General features: G+C 46.1%; 1 protein-coding gene across 2 annotated transcripts in view; it reads left to right on the top strand.

Moving 5' to 3' along the window:
- The first annotated feature begins 430 nt into the window (after positions 1-430).
- LOC138259072 (CD209 antigen-like protein C) overlaps positions 431-15,231 on the top strand; it is an 82,889-nt gene continuing 68,088 nt past the window's right edge. The window contains exons 1-2 of one of the 2 annotated variants that reach the window (XM_069206571.1): positions 431-570; positions 6,537-6,665. In XM_069206571.1, coding sequence (XP_069062672.1) covers positions 519-570; positions 6,537-6,665 — 181 coding nt within the window. In that variant the 5' untranslated portion in view covers positions 431-518. The remainder of the gene's footprint in view (positions 571-6,536; positions 6,666-15,231) is intronic. The other variant, XM_069206653.1, reaches the window with a different exon arrangement.

Here is a 15,231-nt window from a genome sequence, read left to right as displayed (position 1 = left end):
GCTGTGGTTAAAATTTCAATGAAACTGCTTCGATGAACAATTCTTGCCAGAATTGTTGTCCGTTGTCTCATTTTGCAGGATTAAGGGGTTTCCTAGATGCTTCACTGAGGGGTGTTGCAGGGTTCTTGTGAGACTGGGGATAATTTGTTGTATATGATGGTGAAGCGATTGTTTCTAAACATTGAGGCCAGGTGCCAGGCTCTTGTTCTTGTGGGTGCAGATCTGTCTCTACATTTATGAGTCATGCAGAGCCTGTCCTGGTTGCGCCACCACGGCGTGCCACCTTGCCCTGTTCCACATTCAGACACCACAACACAGTCATTCCGAGCAGTTCTTCGAAGGAGTTTACGAAATCTTTCCACCTTGCAAGGAGAAGTGGGAAGGAGAGGAGCTGAAAGTTTGCAGCAAACAGGACATGACAACATCCGGTTCCGTTGTACGGGTGGCAAAGTGTGTGGGCAACTCTGCTAGTTGACTAAGCCTGGCACAAGAAGCCTGAACCTCCACTGGAAGGAAGGATGAAGAACAAGCCTCTGTACGACAACCAGCCCTCGGCTTTGGACCCACCAGGTGAGGGAAGGCAATGGCAGTGGAGTTAACTAATTTCAGAGTTTATGAGGCGATCAGTTGGGTGAATGAGTAGAGTCCTCCTGGTCCAAGTGATGCTTAAAAATCTCACTAGTGTGTGTGTGATCATTAGTGTGTGATCTACCAGTATATTATGAAAACAAAATAGGAAATTTTATAACATCATGCTTTCCTCCCAGCTGTTAAATTACGGGCCAGATTTACAGAAAAGTGGTGCAGTGCCAAAATTTGTAGCGCTGCGTTACTTTAGAAACAGAGAGATGCGCTTTATTTACTAAAATACGGCACATCCCTGTGTTTCACCCTGTGCCGGCGCTAAATTTAGGCACCAACGCAGGCACCTTGCACCATCGTGCAAGGATGCCTGCATTGAGGGGATTGATTGTTAAGTGCAGGAATGCGTCCCTTCCTGCACTTAAACAATCTACAATGGTGATTTGGCACTTCTATGTGTGCTGCAGAATGCACATGATTGTGCACATTCAAATGATCGTTTATGTGCAGGAAGAGACACCTTCCTGCACATAAACAATCATTCATGGCCTTTTGCTCTTTCTATGTGTAAAGCTCTGCGTCACATTTTACCTGCGCCAGGTATAATGTATGCAGGGTAGACGTTCCCTATGGAAAAGCCACATAGAACTGACACAGTTAAATTTACAACTTTTCACTGTGTCATTCTACGACTTCACTGCATAAAAATGTTACTGCCTGAAATTGACACTGGGCTTTTTTCTGTGGGAGACTCCTTGAATTGCTGGAGTTGCGTCAGTTTAATAACACTACTGCAGCAATGCGTCAATTTAGCGACAGAAATTCTGACGCATCTATGAAAATGTGCAACATGGAGCTCTGTATTGTAAATAGAGCGCATCCATGGCATAGTGAGGGGATGTCGATGACAATGCATCATATTCTTGTAAACGAGGCTCCAAGTTTAAATCTGAGCCTAGAATTGGATTTGTTCCAAGAAAGGCCAACAAGGCCACTCTGGCATGCTTTGAGATATCTTCATACCTAAACAGATACCAGCTGATCTGTGCTTCAAGAAACTCTTTTGTGTTGATGGGAGTGGGGGTGGAGGGTAGGAGAAATGCCTTATTGACAAGACAAGATTGGCCATTTATCCTATCGGGCTTTTTGCCAGGGGGACCGGTGGCGTAACGAAACCCGAGGGCCCCCCTGCACAGTACATGAAGAGCCCCCTTTCCGGACTTACACAGGAGCTCTGAGGCCAGAGTACTGTACTAAGGGGCCCTCTAGATGCTGGGGCCCCCACACAATGGGGGGTGGGGTCCTTTATTACACCACTGAATCATTGCAGGCCGGTTTTAAGGCCCATGCTGCTGCATCTATCACTCTCTCCAGTTGCATGTGGCTAAGGGCATTGAGCTGGGGCAAGGGAAGAGAGGAGAGAGAAAAAAAAGAGAGGAGCTAGATGAGAAAGAGGAGAGATAAAAGAAAGATGACAGAGAGAAGAAAGAGAGGAGAAAAAAGAGAGAGGAGAGAGAAACGAAGGAGAGGAGGGAGTACAAAAAGAGAGGAGTAAGAAAAGACAGAGGAAAGAACGAGGAGAGAGAAAAGAAAGAGGAGATAGAGAAAAGAAAGAGAGGAAAGAAAAGAGAAAAGAAAGAGTAGGGGGAGAAAAGAAAGAGGAGAGAGAGAAAAGAAAGAGAGGAGAGAAAAAAGAAAAGAGAAACGAAAGGAGAGATAGAAAGAGAGGAGAGGAAAAAAGAAAGATGAAAGAGAAAAGAAATAAAGGAGACAGAGAATAATCAAGAGAAATGAAAGAGGAGAGAGAAAAAGAAAGAGTAGCGAGCAAAGTAAGAGGCGAGAGAGAAAATAAAGAGGAGAGAGAAAAGAGAGGAGAGAGAAAGGAAATAGGAGAGAGAAAAGTAAGAGAAGAGAGAGAAAAGAAGGAGAGGAGTGAGAAAAGAAAGAAGAGTCAGAAAAGAAAGAGGACAAAGTGAAAAGAAAGATGAGAGAAAAGAACGAGAGGAGAGGAAAAGAAAGGAGAGAGACAAGAAAGAGAGGTGAGAGAAAAGAAAAAGGAGGGAGGGAAGAAAGAGAGAGAAAAGAAACAGGAGAGGAAAGTAAGAGGAGAGAGAGAAAAGAAAGAGAGGAGTGATAAAAGAAAGAAACAGAGGAGTGAAAAAAGAAAGAGGAGAGAGTGAAAAGAAAGAGGAGAGAGAAGAAATAGAAAGAGAAGAAAGAGCGAGAGAAAAGAAAGAGGAGAGAGAAAAGTAAGAGGTAACAGAGTATAGAGAAGAGAGAAATGAAAGGAAAGAGAAAAGAAAGAGGAGAGAGAAAACAAAAGAGGAGAGAGAAAAAAGAAAGGGGAGAGAGAAAAGGAGGAGAGAGCAGAAAGAAAGGAGAGAAAAAAGAAAGAGGATAGAGAGACAAGAAACAGGAGAGGGAAAGTAATAGGGGAGATAGAAAAGAAAGGAGAGAGAGAAAAGAGAGGAGAGAGAGAGAAAAGTAATAGGGGAGATAAAAGAAAGAAGGGAGAGAAAAGAAAGGAGAGAGAGAAAAGAAAGATGAGAGAAAAGAGAGAGGGGAACGATACAAGAGAGGAGAGAGAGAAGAAGGAGGAGAGAGAAAAGATAGAGAGGAGAGAGAAAAACGATGAGAGATAGAAGAGAAAGAAGAAATAGAGAAAAGAAAGAGGCGAGAGAAAAGAAAGAGGAGATAGAGAAGAGGTAAAAGAGAGAGAAAAGAAAGAGAGGAGAGAGAAAAAGAAAGAGGAGAGAGAGAAGAGAAAGAGGAGAGAAAGAAAAGAAAGATGAGAGAAAAGAAAGAGGAGAGAGAAAAAAGAGGAAAGATAGAAGAGAAAGAAAATAAATAGGCAAGAGAAAAGAAAGAGGAGACAGAGAAGGAGAGAGAGAAAAGAAAGAGGAGACAGAGAAAGAGAGAGGGAAAAGAAAGAGAGGAGAAAGAAAAGAAAAGAAAAGAAAAGAAAAGAAAAGAAAGAGGAGAGAGAGAAGAGAAAGAGGAGAGCAAGAAAAGAAAGAGGAAAGAGAAAAGAAAGAGGAGAGAGAGAAGAGAAAGAAAAGAAAGAGGAGAGAGAAAAGAAAGAGGAGAGAGAGAAGAGAAAGAGGAGCGAGAGAAGAGAAGAGAAAGAGGAGGGAGAGAAAAGAAGGAGGAGAGAGAAGAGAAAGAGGATAGCTATTGTTCTTCCCGCAGTTGCAGCTACACAGACAGGTTAACACAAGTACCACATAACTCCAGCATTTAGTTGAACATCAATTATAATAGTGGACTTTTCTTCTTCTTTCAGCACATCACTGCACTCCCCCTTCCTTCAACCCCGTGCCACGACATGCACCATTCAGCATCTTTCCTCCATCCTCACCCCATCATGAGTTATATCCAGAACCATCTGGCCCAAGATTCATTCTCCAGGTTGCCTTCCCAACATGCAACCACTATTCTGTCTGTTTTTAGGTCTTGGCCACACAACCACTATTGTGACTGTTTTTAGGTCTTGGCCACGCAACCACTAAACTGTCTGTTTTTAGGTCTTGGCCACACAACCACTATTGTGACTGTTTTTGGATCTGGCATTATCCAAGACCTTTCGATTTTACTCAAATTATATGTAGAATCTACTTCCATAAAAGGGCTTTCATCTATTGGTCTGTTTTTGTGTCATTCACAGTTTGTCTCCGCCCACAACAGCGTATAACCGGGGCAGAGGGTCCGCTGACCCAAGCCACTGGTTAACTTCACTTAGAGTTTTGCATTTTTCTCTATCAGGAGCAGCACATCTGCACACAAGCTAGTTCCCTTCAGTGCCGGGGGTGTTGTTTTTACTTTATAATTACTTCAGCGTTGCCTTCGTGTCTTTTGCCTGATGGGACCGCAGCACGCTTCTGATGCTCGCTCCATCTTTATCAGATCCCATCCCCTTCCAGTGCTGTTGGAAGTTGCTTTTGGAGTGTTTTGCTTTTCTGATGGTTGCTATTTCACAGCATACCAGATTGCATTCATTTGAAATTGTTTGTATTAAGTTATCTTTTTTTTACTTTGTTCTTTCTCCCCTTCTTTCTTTCTTCTTTCTTTCTTAATTTTTTACCTATCTTCTCTTTCCTTATATATTTCCTTCCTATTTTTTTCCTTCTTGCCTTATTTCCCTCTTTCCTTCTCTCCTTCTTTCTCTCTTTCTTTTATTCTTTCTTTTTCTTCCTTTCTTTCTTTTTGTTTCTTCTTCCCTTCTGTATGTCTTTCCTTCTCTTTTTCTTTTGTTCCCTTCCCTTCTTTATTGCACTTGCCTTCTTTCATTCCTTCTTTCCTTTCCTTTTCTTTCTCCTTCCTTCTTTCTTCCCTTATTTCCCTCTTTTCTTCTCTTTGTTTTCTTTCTTTCTTTCTTTCTTTCTTTTTTTTCTTTCCTTCTTTCTTTTTCCCTCTTTCTTTCCTTCTCTTTCTCCTTCCTTCTCTTTCTTACCTTATTTCCCTCTTTTCTTCTCTTTGTTTTCTTTCTTTCTTTCATTTGTTCTTTCTTTTCTTTCTTTCTTTTGTTCTTTCTTTCTTTCTTTCTTTCTTTCTTTCTTTCTTTCTTTCTTTCTTTTTCCTTCTTTCTTTCCTTCTCTTTTGTCTTTCTTTCTTTTTCATCTTTATTTGTATTTCTTTCTCTGCCCATCTTTCTTTCATTCATTCTTGCATTCTTTCTCTCTTTCCTTCTCTTTACTAGGGTAATGTCTGTTTATTCGTAGACCAAAAACCTGTTTTGCCCGTAGCCAATTATTATTTTAGATTGATCAGGGCCTGGCACATTCCCAAACAGTAAAGTTTTGCAAAAACCACGAGAACGCAAAAAATAGATTTCCAGAAGAGTGGCGGGTAACACCAGACATATTGGCATTGCCAGTGCTTGTTGTTACTTTAGTGTTGCCTTAGTTTGTAGCAGGGTGCTCTCTACCAGATGAGGACACAGGGCCCATCCTGGCTTTATCACTTCCTGTCTCCTGCCAATGCTGTTGTAAATTCCTCTTGAAGCGGCCTTTTTGTAGCCGACGTATGCTTGTTTTTTCACATCACACCGGCAGCTCACGTGACCTCTAGATACAAGCTCATGAGGGCGCTCTAGCTTTGCAACCCCAATTGTGTGTCCTACTTTTTTCCTTCTTACATTCATTCTTTCACTATTTGTTTATTTAATTTTTTCTTTCCTATTCCTGCCCTTTCACTTTGACGCAGGCGAGCGTAGCAAAGAGACTCACTGCACGGCTGTGCGCCAAATCCCCACACATCTGGGTCATAATCACAGTCGCGGTTAGCAACTTCAAAAGTGGCGGGTGGGGCATAGAATAAAAATAAAAAATAACATTTTTTTAAAAAAACGTACCTGGGCGTCGCACGGCACTCCGACGCTCTTCCGCTGCACTGCAGGCTCCCAGCCTGCTCTGCGGCCAATCATGACGCTGCTCGGAGCAGAGTTATGGTTAGCTGGAGGGCCCCTGCTGGGCGCTCTAACACAGACTGGGAGCCTGGGCTGCCTCTTTCCAACTCGGCAACACAGTGCCGAGATGGAGAGAGCCTTTGTGCGCATGTGTGTTGGGCCGTCCAAACATACATGCGCCTTGAGGGGAGTGCTCTGTGCACTCCCCTCACTCAGGTCACCCCCATGGCCCGCCCCCTTTAAAAATAAGACCATAATAAACGGGGTTTATTATGTTTTTATTTTCGAAGGTTTTGCAGCTCCTGCTCCTGGCGGGGGAGGGGGCTGACGCTCCTCCGCCCTAAGGGAGGAACCGCCCCTGCATAACCACTAAGAATTTGATGGGCAGTCCCCTTTGGGCTGCTTTGCATCACTAGTTGGTGCAAGTCATCTCTGTAGCCACTCTCTGATCTAGTGTATCTGCCTGTTAAATTACCAGGCTCTGGTGCAGAGCTCACTGAACATTGTGTTAGAATAAAATATATTTACTTGGAAAATATTCTCTCCCTAGGAAAAGGTCACAAGAACCTGCAGCTGGGACGTTCAAACCATGGTTTAAAGGTCACGAGAAGACTTGTCATTGTTTCATTCGTCCTGAGTTTCCTGATGGCCGCCTCCCTCGTTGTGATGATAGTGATGTGTAAGTGGGCACATATTGCCAATTTTCAAGTTTTTTCTTTTTAAGTAGAGCAATTATATACCAAGAGCATAGAGCAGTTAATTCCTTGGCAAAATAATTGACCTCGTATTTCTAGCCAGCTTCATAAGGTTCTTTGGACATAGGATGTTCTGAGATCCGGCCAGACACCTTGAAGAGCTACATGGGGTAGAGATATATCTCCTCTCCAGATGTTGAATCAGTGCTTAATTTGTGCCTTGTTTCCGGTGCTCGGCACCATCACCTAGTTGTTAGCATCAGCGCTTGTGACAGTCTGCCACATGATGGCGCTGTCTTCCAAATTTGAGTATGAGGACAACAAGAGCTGTTTACTCATTTATGTACATTAGCAATCACCAGTATGTGCCACCCTAGCCCTGGAGGCCTTGGATAGTATGAATTGTCACACTTGTAGGAGTGTATGGTTAGTAGTTGTGTTGGTGCTGTCATGGCAGTGTTGGCACGGGCAATGGATGGTGCCAGCTGCCGAGTCCTCCTGATGAGGGCCCCGGCACTTATTGTTGGACAAATTAACCACTGTGCTGGATGCTCTGTCTATCCTTTGTGAATGTGAGTCATGCTCACTAGTTCTGATGAGGACCCTGAGCATCCCTGGACAGGTCGACCACTATCTCCTGTTACACAATCTCTGCACTTGGGTGAGCCCTGGGTGCATTTGGTTCTAATCCTTTGTTCACTGGAAGCTCACAGTCTCCTTAGATGCACCCCTCTAGGTCAGCTCTTGCTCCAGTGCAGTTTGGGGTGTCTAGTGGTGTGGCAGGGTTTTAGGGTTGGCAGGAGGGCACCTTGGAAGGGTAACAGGAGCTGTCCATGGAAATGTTCAGATTTAGCAAAATAAGTGATATTTGTTGGGCAATGATTCACTGTTTCCTTTAGATTATTAACAAACATCAATAATAATGGCATTTCTAAAGCGCCTGGCTACTTCATGCGAAGTGTCCCAGCGCTAGGAGGCTGAACACGAAAAAGAGTTGCACCAAAGCGCCAGGTTTTCAGCTTTTTCCTGAAAAAAACAGCTCAATGGGGGGGTCGCTGAAGTTCCACAGGAAATGAGTTCCAGATTTTAGGAGTAAGATGGCTGAAGCCACGGCCACCGATTCTGGCTTTTTTTAATCCAATTTGGCTGTGGTCGATCTCAGATGAGAAGGCAAACTTGATATTTAGTTTTTTGTCTTTCCTAGGCAAAATGGAAATAATTTGATTGTAGTTGGCATAGTAAGGGCCGAGCCATTCTATTTGGGATGCCTATGTGAGGATGAGTGATTTGATGAGGTTTCTGTTTATGAGTTGCAGGGTTTAAAGTTTAGGCACAAATTCTTCCATTTATATGTGGGGTGCAGTCCTGGTGCATTGAACAGTAGTTCCACAGCCTCTGAATGACCAAGGCCAGCAGGTAATAGAAGATAAAGGGTCCCAGCTGAGAAATGTTCAAACGTACACCAAGTAAAGGATCCGACGCTCCCCCTCTTCATGCAAAGGAACAACAAAATACCACACAAGACAAACACACATCAGATGGTCCATGTGCACCACAGAAAAAAAGAAGGACATACCATTGCTACCTTCACACACAAGGAAACAAGCAACCCCGGGGTACCCTGGGGTACAGGAACAAGTAACCCAGACCAGTAGGCAGCACAAGAGCAGGGAAAGCTGAAAGCAACAACCATCATAGTTTGTAGCAACACTCAACAGAGTGTGGAAATCCTCCTCTTACAAAAGTGATGGGTATCCTTTGAGTTAACTCTTTCACTCCACCCAGAGCACTCACTGTGAAAGTGTGCACTGCAGCACTCTGGAAACGAACCACAGTGAAAAGACATGCCTTTGGTACAGGGCCAGGGTTATTGCCAGAAAGCTGTGGGGCGTGCATGGTTTACACACTTCATTCCACTACACCACACCACCGTGAGAATGGGCAGGGGCAGAGGAATGTGAAAAAGCATGTCATAGGACTTTAATGTCCCCTGTGCCCAACTGCCTCGGTAAGCTATTGGAAGAGGGGTACATCAGTGGCATAACAAAGGCCCCTGCAGCCCCGCGGTGCGGTGGGCCTCGAGTTCTAGGGACCCCCCTCAGGACAGAACACTGTGCACGGGTGGCAAGCCCCTGACTGGGTCTAGTAGGGAGGGGGCCCCTCCAGGTACTTTGCAAGGGGGGGGTCTCAAGCTTCCTTACGCCATTGGGGTACATCAATGCATTTGTAGCATCCATGGGGTACAAATGTAGTTCAGTGTATTGACATGCCCACATGGTTAAGACCGCTCTTATAGGTGATGTAGTTGCATCATCCTACCCCCGTCACAATACCCACAATGGCTCACGAATGCATTGAATTTGCTGCCCTTGTCGCTGGAGGTCCAATTTGTGAGTCGCGACCATTGCACAAAAGAAATGCCAATCCACCTTTGTGGCCCTGTGCCTCATCGAGATTGTGCAGCCCTTTATTTTGAAACCCAGTACTTTGACTTGACCACAAACCACAGTGAAGCTGGTCATGTAAAGAAGAAGCATCATGAGGGAATTTATCACATTGAGAATTACAGAAGTGAGATTCAAGAGCCAATAATAACTATAAAAAATCCTGTCTTACTTAAAGATAATGTATACTATTGCACTATTGACTGTCCCCAAAGCATCTTAAAAACATTTTGAATGCAAGCTATTATTAATACCGAATACAAAATGAAAATGCTCTGTAACATAACTAGAAGGTGGGCATATGTAACAATCTTTGAACCCCTCTCCATTCTCAGGTCCATTATCGTACCCATTGAGTTAATTTCAGTCGATCAATCAGTGGCTTTGTGAAGTGCGGCTAATCACCCGGTGGGGTATCCGGGCACTGGGTCTGGACACTCCTGTCGAATAGCCTGGTTTTGAGTGCCCTTTGGAACTCCAGTAGAGAGGAGGAGGTCTGTAGTTGCAGGGGAAGGTTGTTCCAGGTCTTGGTCTCCAGGCAGAAGAAGGAGTGTCCTCCACTTTTGCTGCGGTGGATGCGGGGTGTGTAGGTGAGCGAGAGAGATGCAGAGCGTAGCTGCCTTGAGGGATCGTGGAAGGTGAGGCATTGGTTGATGTACGCAGGTGCCTGGTTGTGTAGAGCCTTGTATGCCTCCTTCCTCTGAAGAACTTCTTGTACAACTTATGGAGCATCATATGACTCACCCTTATCAACAGTGCTTACTAATAGCTATGCAGCACCACTTATGATCAGTTACCCCATGCATTTAGAAGATGTCCAATTCTGCCTAAAGCTTGATAAGAGGTCTGGAACCTACCTTGCCTCTGCCATGGTGCATGTATGCTTGCAGAAAACGAGGCTCTCTATGTGAAAAAAATAAATTCTGCTCATGGGAACAGTCAACCCTAGTCCCCATATACGTCGCCTGGTTACCTGGCACTGACCGGCCACTGTTCAGAAATGTGCACATGGGTGTCTTATTTGGCAGTGACCTCTTCTTTAACTGTTTCAACTCTGAAATTGATGCTGATGGTAAACTAGCCTTCTATCAAATGCCATCGTTTACACAACCTACCTCAGGAAATCCCGGTCAACTTAATTTGATCCAGCCCTGCTTAGTCTGTTGTAACAACCTCTAATTCAACCGCTCAAATAATTACCTCTCTAAACTATCAACCAACCTTCTGGTAGTTGTTTAAAGTATCAATATCACATACACCAATCAGTCAGTATTTGTGGAGCGCTACTTATCACCCGTGAGGGTATCCAGGCGCTGTGCATACACAACTGGAAGCACAACATGACAGGTACGGGTCACCTTGCAGTATGCACACATGGACACAGTCAACAAGTGTGATTGTAACATCATTGGGGTGGCAGCATTCACTTGGCAATCAATACTGACACAAAAATGACATTTGTGTATGTGTGCAATATGTGTCTTGTACCAGTGCGTCCCCATCCACGTGTGACACAATCGTGTATGGGTGTGAGCAATGCAATTGGCTCGCTGAGGTGGAGGGAGCTGGAGTGGGTGATGTGGATGTGTCAGAATGCATGCCGCTTGCTTATGGGTCTGAAGTTTTTGTGTATGCTTGGTTGTGTGTTGTGTTGCTGTATTTAACATTCAGGTGAGTGTTGTTGTGTGGTGTATGTTGTTGTGATGTGTATGGTTGTGTTTTGGTCTGAGTGTGTTTGTGTAGATGAGTGTGTAGTTGTGTTCGTTGTTGTGGTTGTGTCATGTGTGGGTGCAGTGTCCTGCTGTGTGTGTGTTGTTTCATGGATGAATAGCAATGTGTGTTTTAGGTAAGCACGTGTTGTGTGGTGTTGGAATGGCAATGGATAATGGTGTGTATATACAATGCTGTGTTGTGTATTGTGCAGGTGGACACGTGTGGCTAAGGTACAGTGTGTGTTTGTGTGTGCATGTGTGTGTGTGTGTGTGTGTGAGAGACTTACTTCAATTCCATAGCCACTGCCATTGTATGATGTCCATTGTGTCCAGCGACAGGCTTCCTCCATAAGCAATCCACCGACTGTACACCGCCTGCAGAGCTGTAACATCTAAAAATGGTCAGCAGGAACCCGCCAACCTAATGGCTAAGAAGAACGCTCTGTCATGGCGGTCTTCAGCTCAGCCGCAGTACATCTCACTACAGCAGTCAGAACACTGTTTACTTGATGGAGTACTTGGGTCTTCCTCTGGCATGGATTGGAGGTAATACCATCAAGATCTCAATCAGGTAGTTGGAGATCTCCGTCATCATAACATAGATGTCTTTATGGCAAAGTAGAGGGAAAGCCCTGGGCTGGAGGCACCTATAGGCAGGACCCCCCCCCCCTTTTCGGGCAGAGGAAGCTGAACCTTAGCAGGGGCCCGTGTGCACTGGGCGGCACCTCAGTGATTTATGGAGGGGTCCCCCATTGAATATACCTGCCCTGTGTGGAGGTGTGCTCTAGGCCCTCCTTCCTGCCCCTCCAATGTGATCATTGCAGGCCTAGGTGTATGGGGCTGGTGGTGACGGAGGGCCCCTTCCCTGTGGACCAGTGGTGGGGCCACCCTGCAGCGGAGAGGGTGATTGACGAGTAAGGGGCCAGACAGGTAGGGACATTCTTACTAACTGGGCCCAAACCTTTGAGCTGGGGGGGCTACCACTCCTCTTGCTACTGGGCACTTGGGTGCTGCTTGGCACCCGGGGATGGATGGTGAGGCCTTGAAACTCTTAAGATTAGGAGCTGGACTGATTAATCAGAGGCTGGAGGGGTCCCTGGGGAGGCCTTGAAGTTTTACCCTGGATATGGTTTGGCCTGAGGTCTTCCAGGATCTCACCTAACCACATGTGATGGGGTAGGCCTGGTAAGGGTCCTTAGCCCCTAGTGCATCTGGCTTGGCTCTGGGGTACCTGGACCTGTGACTGAGTGGACTGTAGCCTGGGCAGGCGACTGGGACCTGTCACCCCTTGATGGACTTGGGTGTCCTGGCTTGGCCCTACCTTCCTGAGAACTGGAGACCCACTGATGTGTCATCAGACTTCCCCTTGAGCATAGCATAGGGCACAATGCTGTTCAAGAGAGGAGTGTGCCCCCGGGTGACTACACTGATCGGACTGTGGCTGTAAATTTTTGGGGTAATGTTGCTGCAGAGGTGTGGATGAAGGGGGCCTGTGGTGAGTGACATTCGTTGACCCTGGAATTAAGCTCTTGACTGCTTGAGAGGGACCATGTGATGTGACTGACATCCCAGACTTCACATGAAAAGTGCCACAATGGGCATACCCAGGGTGAGAGATACTGGCACTATTACGGGAATGCAAGTGACAAACACTACAAATGAAACTAACTGAACCTTCTGAAGGCCAACCATTGTGAACTTGCAACTAAGGTCAAGGAGACAGAAGTTGCAGTTGAGGAGCTCAGGCGGGCACCACAAATGATCTTGCAGCAGTGGATGACAGACCTCACCAAACGTATGAAAATTCTGGTAAGTAGGGCAGAGGACGCTGAAGGTCACAATCTACGTGCGGATAATGGGGCTGCCCGAGAGAGCGGAGGGTAGCAACATGATTGTGTACCTGGAAAACTGGATGAAAACTTAGGTGGTGCCTGTAGTACTTATTCCCTTCTTCACCCTCAACTGTGCACACCGAATACCTGCGGGGCATCTGGCTCTGGGTCACCCACCATGACCGGTGGTGGCTAGGCTGCTGCATTACTGGGAAATCCGGGTTCAGAAAGCCCACACGAGTGGACTGTTTTGAGTGGACACTGCAGCAGTGCCCTTGCTCCCTGATTTCACTGCAGCAGTGCAGGCAAAAAGAGCGTCCTTTCTGGAGGTTAAGCGAGAACTGCAGGAAGTCGGCCTCCAATATTCCCTCCTGTTTCCTGCTAAGTTGTAGTTATTGGTGGACAGCACAACACACATTTTCCTGAATCTCGCTGATGCCTAGGACTGAATGGACCAGTACTGGGTGGAGGGCATGACCAGCAATGCACAGGAGCGACAACCTGTCCCGCACATGCATAGGAGATGTCGGGATCAGTCTAACGCAAGCTGTGTACAGGGTCTGACGAGGGCCCAGATGGGAAGGGACAGGGCGGCGGCCCTGCCGACAGCAGCGGGCCTCGCGCACAAGCACAGTTTGGACTCAGATGCAGGGACTCACTCTGATAACACTATGTAGACCTTATCTCAGACGACATGTCGGTGGACAAACAGACTATGCCACTTGTGGCTCTGCAGACATCAGAACCTGCTTTGAATATGAACTGGCAAATTGGTAAGATGAATAGGCAGGACGGTGATAACACTGATTCCGAAGGCTTGGAATATACATGTTCCTCAAGCACAGGTCAGTCCATATAGCCTTTATACAGGAGACAGTTCTTACTGCTGTGGAAGTGCAGCACCTCCAGAGGCGTTGGGGAGGTTAGGTGTATGCTCCGGGGTATTCCGTGTATTCTCAGGGTGCCTTGATCTGGGTCCCGGCAGGCATCCCTTTAGAGGTCACACGAGTCAGAGTAGATAAAGAAGATAGATATGTTTTAGTGGATTGGTGGATGGATGATAAACCCCTGATGCTCTGATGTCTGTATGCTCCTAATCAGGACCAACTGGTGTTTCAAACCCACCTATCGGCACAGTTGGGGTCTCCCTGGAAGAGACATGGCCATTGAAGGGGACATTAAGGCGCATATTTATACTTTTTGATGCACACCAGTGCCGGCGCTGGTTTGCGTAAATGTTTTTACCGCCGGCTAACGCCATTCCTACGCGCCATGCGGGCGCCTTATTTAAGGAATGATGTTAGCCGGTGCTGCGGACTGGTCAGAGTAAATAAAATGACTCAAACCAGGCAGCGCCGGCGTAGGGGAAAATGGGGGTTGTGCATCAAAATATGGTGCAAGTCAGGTTTGAGGCAAAAATCATGCCTCAAACCGGACTTGCGCCATTCTTTGACACACAACCCCCAATGAAATGACTCCTGTCTTAGCAAAGACAGGAGTCATGCCCCCTTGCCCAATGGCCATGCCCAGGGGACTTCTGTCATTGGGCACAGTGGCATGTAGGGGGGCCTAAATAAGGTCCCCATGCCACTTTTAAACAATAAAAAAATACTTACCTCAGCTTAACTGAACTTACCTGGGATGGGTCCACCCATCCATGGGTGTCCTCCAGGGGTGGGCGAGAGTGGCGAGGGTGTCCCTGGGGGCAGGGAAGGGCACCTCTGGACTCCTTCCATGGTCAGAGACCATGGAAGTGAGCCCACAGCTCCCTTAATGCCTGCCCTCAGTGAGGCGTTAAAAAACAGTTCACATTAGGCTGTGCGCTGTTTTTTAAGGCCCGCCCCCTCCTGTGCTTCAAAATAAGGTGCACAGGCCTTAAAGTCATTTTCTGGGTGGGAACGCGTACGTTGCATGTCATTAACGCAAGTCAGTTTCCAGCATCCAAAAAATGACGCACACGGAGGAATTTTGACGTCCGCGTGCTCGGGCGTCAAAGTTTAAATATGGTGCACAGTTTGCACTGAATGTGCGTCAACATTTTTGACGCACATTCGGCGCAAATAGAGTATAAATATGCCCCTAATTGTGTGGTGGACACCAACCTTGATTGCTCTACCCCGGAGCCCAGGGGCCCCGGTTTATAGGATTGCAAAGGGGTCTTGACACTGGGCGTAGGTATCTGGAGGAAACAACATGGTGTGGAGAAAAGTTATTACTATTACTCTATACCAGTGGTCTTCAAACCTTTTAATGTCAGCCCCCCGGGAAAAAATGTAATTGGGCCCCTCCTCAGAATTTTTCACAATTATTCTATTAAATTGGCAGTGTTTCAATATATGTAGAGACGTATTTAAACATTGCAGTTAAGTTCTGTTACCATTTGGTCAGGCAGGCCTTAATGCTTTGTAAAAGTATCTACAATCTCATTATTTGAAATGGGGGTGGGGGTTTTGAAGAATATTTGGAGTCTCTTCCACGCGTACTCCCAACTAGGACATAAATTACAAAAGTTGTTAGTGATGGCCCATTACAGGGCGGTTTTCTGCCACTTAATTTTACTTA

This window comes from Pleurodeles waltl, chromosome 1_1 (genome assembly GCF_031143425.1).
Source record: "Pleurodeles waltl isolate 20211129_DDA chromosome 1_1, aPleWal1.hap1.20221129, whole genome shotgun sequence".
NCBI lineage: Eukaryota > Metazoa > Chordata > Amphibia > Caudata > Salamandridae > Pleurodeles > Pleurodeles waltl.
This window is presented reverse-complemented; position numbering and strand designations above follow the sequence as displayed.